General features: G+C 55.0%; 1 protein-coding gene across 1 annotated transcript in view; it reads left to right on the top strand.

Moving 5' to 3' along the window:
* Positions 1–835: 835 nt before the first annotated feature.
* Positions 836–5,799, top strand: part of SEMA7A (semaphorin 7A, GPI membrane anchor (John Milton Hagen blood group)) — a gene marked incomplete at its 5' end in the record, with an annotated part of 10,270 nt that continues 5,306 nt past the window's right edge. The window contains 8 exons of the mRNA XM_010024631.1: positions 836–969; positions 1,868–1,918; positions 2,160–2,255; positions 2,635–2,719; positions 3,301–3,411; positions 4,269–4,408; positions 4,765–4,943; positions 5,130–5,238. Coding sequence (XP_010022933.1) covers positions 836–969; positions 1,868–1,918; positions 2,160–2,255; positions 2,635–2,719; positions 3,301–3,411; positions 4,269–4,408; positions 4,765–4,943; positions 5,130–5,238 — 905 coding nt within the window. The remainder of the gene's footprint in view (positions 970–1,867; positions 1,919–2,159; positions 2,256–2,634; positions 2,720–3,300; positions 3,412–4,268; positions 4,409–4,764; positions 4,944–5,129; positions 5,239–5,799) is intronic.

Below are 5,799 nucleotides of genomic sequence, written 5' to 3'. Positions count from 1 at the left end.
AGCTGGAAGGTGAAAGAGGAAGGAGAGAGGGGAAGGACAAGCAGTTCTTCCTCCCGGCTGGGCCTGCAAAGCTTCCCATCTGCAGCAACCGGCTGTGACGTGGGTCCTGGCTCTTGCAGCTCACTTCTTGTTCACATCTGGGGGGTGGAGGTGGAGCTGCAGGTTTTTGTGCACCCTTGCCCTGTCACACATGGTTCCAAACCCCGTCCATCCTTCCTGGCCCGTGGAGGGAGGATGCTGGCGGTGCAGCTGGAGGCTGGCGAGGGGAGGTGTGATGCTGGGCTGGGGCTGGTGGGAGGTGATGGGCATGGGGAGGTTGATCCCCATCTGAAAGGCATGGCAAATTCAAGAGGGTGCAGGAGCCACGTTGAGGAGGCAGCTGGCTGGAGGGGTTGCCAGAGGGTGGGCAGAGAGGGAAGGGAGCCCTTTGTCTCCACGCTGGGAGGCAGGAGGCACTGGGCAGGTGGGAAGGAGCCACTTCTAAGTCACTGAGCTTCTGCTCTCTACAGAGCTTCAGCAGCGAAGTTTCCCTTCTTCCTCCTCCTCCTCCGTCCTCCATCACCAGCCCTTTGGGGATGAGGCAGGGCTGCTCTATTGTGTCCTGCTCCAGCTCTCCTGATCCCTGGGGCCAAGGGGACAATAGCTGAGCTCTGAGCCTGGGAGCTGCCTTTCCCTGCCTGCCTGGAGCCAGGCCAGGCATCCCTGCGGGGCCCCAGCCCTGCGTCCTTGTTTTCCTCACCACTCACACCGAGGACATGGAAAGGGAATGGATCAGCCTGAGCTGCCTGCGGGTGCTTCCATTGCCCTGACCAGTGTCTCCTCTGTGTTGTTCTAGGTGCAAAGGAATATGTGTTTCCCAGGAGTGAGAAGTACCCAGTCTTCTATCATAAAGAAAACACCTCGGCCATCTACATCGGGGGAGAGGGAAAGCTTTACTACTACGACTTTGCAACCTCTGAGAACTACATGGTAAGGATGCTACTCTGCTAACAAGTTTGGCCCCAGAGCTCTATAACAAAGTGTCCAGCATCCATCTCACAGCCCAAACACTAGGTTCCTTGCTCAGGCTGTTTGCCAGCAGTGAAGTCAGCCCTGGGAGGGTCTGGTCTCTGCCTGGCCTGTCCCATTCATCCAGGAAGCCCCAGCATCTGTAGGGTGAATGGCTGCAGCAAGGGTGAAGTCTCCTCCGCTAGCTATGGGTGGGTTCTTCCCAGGCTGTGATCCTCCGGAGGTCTTTGGTGCCCAAGAGGGAGGATTCTTCCCATGAAGGACGCTTTCTTTAGTGTGAGCAGGGATGCTCAGGCTCATGTCACTGGGGAAAACCTACGTTCCCAACCCTTTCCATTTTTGGAAGTCAGGCTGCTTTTCCTCAAAGGCAGGAAGTTCTGGATCAGCTGGACACCGAGTTACTACAGCAGGAAACTGCCCTAGCTGCCTTTCTCATTACCCCTTCTTGCCCTTCTCAGACAAGTCAGTTGCTGACGTTTGGACCCAGACACTTCCCTTCTTGTTTCCAGGAACAGTGTGGTTCACGTGTCCCATCCCTTGGATGCCATCACCCATTATTGAACATCCATGCTCTGCAATGACAGACCCTCTCCCCACATCCTGTGGCAAGCAGCCCAGGCTGGCTGCCAGTCATGCTACTGCTTCTCCCCATCGCCTCGGGGGCCTGAGAGCTCCAGCCTGCATCCCCAAGGGGTTTCGGGTACGGAGGTGTGGAGAAGGACTGTCTAATGGCCCCACTGACGTGCTTGCCTTGTTTCTTGTGGAGAGGGTGACTAGCATGTAGTGCCTGGGGCTGAGCCCACTTCAGTTGGCTTTGAAGGGAAGGAATTCAAGCAGATCTCTTTCTCTTTTATCCCAGGAAGATTTCCCAGTGAAAAATGAAGGACAGTGCGTGACACCCGGGAGCTCGGTAAGTCCTACCTGTGGTGGAACAGCAGATGGGTGAGGGTTGGAGGACTCGAACTGAAGGACTGCTTGGGAATGGACTGTGTATGCTTGTCATGTGCTGTCTCTGGATGAAGACCTACAGTGCTTGTGGAGCAGGAGATCAGATGCAATGATACTGGTTTCCTCCTCTGGTTTTAAGACCCGTGAAAACTCTAGGAAGCCACACAGCAGTGCTGCTTATGCTCCTCTTCTTTCTCTTTCAGGAGGACAATAAGAATTACCTCACATTAGTGGAGAAGTATGGAGATGGGATGTTAGTGTGTGGCACTGGTGCCTGCTCTCCCACCTGCTGGAACTTGGTACGCTGTGGCCACCTCTGATGGCACCAGAGCAAAGCCCTCGCTCTTTTGTTCTGTGCTGTCTCCATCTGTGAAATGATGCCCTGATCCCCCTTCCAACATCTGCAATGCCCAAATACCATCTCCCTCGAGGAGCTCATCATGAGCAGAGGTCTGCACATGCCACCTCCATGCTCACTTGTCACAGCTCCCCTGTCCTCTTGTCCTGCCTGCAGCAGGGACTCTGCATGGCCAATTTGATGATGGGTCCTCCCCTCCTTTGGGTTGTGCCAGCCAAGGAGAGCAGCTCTCCTCCTGCCCCAGGGGTGGATGTGGGCCCCTGGCTCCCCTGCCTTCCCTGAACCGATGACACTCAGGGACCATTTCTGTCCTTACCCAGACGCAGAGGAAGGAGAGCACTCCATGGGATGGGAGAGGTATTGCTCCCTTCACCCCCGACTCGAATACCCTCGTCGTTGTTGATGGTAAGTGTGGCTCCTCATGTGTTCCCAGTGCTGTGCAGGGAGGCTGGGCTCTCTGTGCCAAACAGGGGCGCCTTGGGGCTGCTCCAAGGGCTCTTTGTCCCTCTGCTGTAGCTGGGGATCAGCCTTAGCCTTTCTTGCTTTTGTCACATTGAAATGCACGACCTTCTAGGGCAGAGCGTAGAATCATAGAATAGTTAGGGTCGGAAAGGACCTTAAGATCATCTAGTTCCAAGCCCCTGCATGGCACAAGGTTGTTCATTCCTCTCCGGGGCATGGGGGTTGAGTCTCTGTCGGGGGGTAGAGTGCAATGGAGACAGCAGGGAAGGAGGCTCCTGCAGTAGCTCCACTGCTCTGGGCCTGGCAGAGGGATGGATGAGCATCATTCCCAGAGACAGAACAAAACTTGTCCCTGTGCTCTTTAGGGAAAAGGGCTGTGGGAGTCCTGCCAGGACTCAGTGCTAGGCAGCGGGCACTGGGTATCCTGTCCCGTGTCCACCCTCTCTGTGAGTCCAGAGAGTTCTTTTTCTTCTCACAAACCCCGCTGGAAACCGTCTGCTGCAATGAGCCTTCCTACTCCGCAGGTCACGACATCTACTCCACCATCAAGAAGAGCCAGCAGAACGGCAAGATACCCAGGTTCCGTCGAGTGAGAGGGGGAGGAGAGCTCTACACGAGCGACACGGTGATGCAGAGTGAGTACAGGGGACATGCTGAACGCGTGGGACCTGCCACCTTGCCCCACCAGGCAGATAAGCTGGGCTCTTTGTCAGCCCACATCTGTGGGCCCTAAGCACACAGCGCAGCAGGGAGGGGATTGTCCTCTCTTGCTGCCGGGTCACCTCTTTGCTTCTAGGACAAAACAACTGACAAGTGAGTGCCTCTTGCTCGGGGTGAGGAGATGGGGAAATAGAGAGAAATGTGTGGCCAGTCCCCTGGCAGATGCTGGAAGGAAACAGGGTTGTGTAAAGTTGCCCGTCATCTGCTGTAATAGAAACAGGAAGAACAGCTTCCACTCCGGGCAGTGACTCTTTCCAAACCCCCAGCCAGGGCAAGACCTTGAAGCAGGAACATGTTGGGTGGGGAACAGGGAAAAAGGACCCTCCTTAGTTTCTATGAGCTCATTGGAACACTGGGAAATAGGAGATTCCTGAACCCCTGGACAAAGGAAAGGATCAAACCAGGGCAAAACAGAACTTGCAAGGCAATGGAGGAGGCAACCAAAGCACCAGCAACCAAACTGATAGAGCTGGAGCCACAAGGCTGGTCCCACACTTACACAGAGCTCCCTGCCAAGGGGATGCCAGCTAATGATGCTCAGAGGGACCTGCTGCTGCTGGGGATGCCCTTTGTGGCAGTGGTGTGTTAATAGGAAGAGCATCACTGGGTTTTCCACAGCGGAACACAAACAAGAGTGCAGCTTGCTCCCACTGAGGAAGCTCCATGATGAAAGTTCTGCTGTGCAAGGAGGGAGGATGGGCTGAAACAAGAAGAGAGAACAGATGAAATGTGTTCAGGCCAAGGTTTTCTGACAGCTCCCTTCTCTTTACAGACCCTCAGTTTGTCAAAGCCACCACATTAAGGCACGAAGAGCCTCACCAGGGCAAGATTTACTACTTCTTCCGTGAAGACAACCCAGATAAGAGTCCTGAGGCCCCTAGAAACATCTCTCGAGTGGCCCAGCTGTGTAAGGTATCACAGGAAGAGAGTGTGGTGGGGAGGCAAGGATGTTTCAGGGGTGGCAAATGGACATGCCAGCTCACTTGGTGTTATGGGGACATGATTTGGCCCCTCTGTCTCAGCTCTGTCTTGTGCCACAGAGTTCATATGGGGTATAGCCATACCCTTCGGCTTTCCCATCCTCTGGCTCCCATCTTGCATGTAGGCAAGATGTCTCACTGGGATGTTAGAGAGGTACATGATTGTTGCAGTAACCAGCATCAAATGTACCTCTGGAACATCCCTGTTACCCATCCAAGATGCTGGACAGGGAGGAGACTTTGTGTTCTCTGCTAAACCCTCACTCCCTGCTTCTCCTCTCCCTGCAGGAAGATAAAGGGGGAACCAGTTCGCTCTCTGCTTCCAAGTGGACCACCTTCCTGAAGGCCAGCTTGATCTGTGTCGACCCAGTCACCAAGGGCAACTTCAACTGGTTGCAGGATGTCTTCTTTGTCCCTGCGAGTGACTGGAGGCACTCCAAGGTCTATGGGCTCTTCACAAACACGTGGTGAGGGTCCCTGCAAAGCAGGGGCATGTCCTGTTCAACAGCCCTTTATCCTCCCTGGCAAGCATGTGGGTGCAAAATAACCAGAGAGGACATAGTCAGCAACAGCACGAGGCACAGAGCCATGCTCCAGCTCTATTGGGATGGCCAATGTCTCCTGACCCTCTCTCTTTGTCTCACTGTCTGCAGGGGAAGCTCTGCTGTTTGTGTCTATTCCTTTGGGGACATTGACAACGTGTTTCGGACCTCCAAACTCAAAGGCTATAATGGTCCCAACCCAGAGATCAAGCCTGGGCAGGTGAGTGAGGGATAGAAGTTGCCCAGATGAAGTGGAGAGGCCTCCCAAGAGCTGGCCCCTGCCCTACCGCTGCGGTGGAGGGCACAGTCCCACCACTGAGCAGCCAGGGGAGGGCTGGGGCAGCGAGGGAGGTTGTAGGCACTGTGGGAAAGATCTCAACTTCGTTCCCAGGAACAAAAGGAGGCTGGTAAGGTCCAACACCTTCATAGAGAGCACAGGGAGATGGGCTCAGAGCTGCCTTGGCAAATGAGTGGGTGGAGCTGGAGGATCTGCGGTGGAGGGCACAGTCCCACCACTGAGCAGCCAGGGGAGGGCTGGGGCAGCGAGGGAGGTTGTAGGCACTGTGGGAAAGATCTCAACTTCGTTCCCAGGAACAAAAGGAGGCTGGTAAGGTCCAACACCTTCATAGAGAGCACAGGGAGATGGGCTCAGAGCTGCCTTGGCAAATGAGTGGGTGGAGCTGGAGGATAGGATCATAGAACGGTTTGGGTTGGAAGGGACCTTAAGATCATCCAGCTCCAACCCCTGCCACGGGCAGGGACACCTTCCACTAGAGCAGGT

The sequence above is a fragment of the Nestor notabilis genome, unplaced genomic scaffold, assembly GCF_000696875.1.
Source record: "Nestor notabilis isolate BGI_N333 unplaced genomic scaffold, ASM69687v1 scaffold23811, whole genome shotgun sequence".
Classification (NCBI taxonomy): Eukaryota; Metazoa; Chordata; class Aves; order Psittaciformes; family Psittacidae; genus Nestor; species Nestor notabilis.
This window is presented reverse-complemented; position numbering and strand designations above follow the sequence as displayed.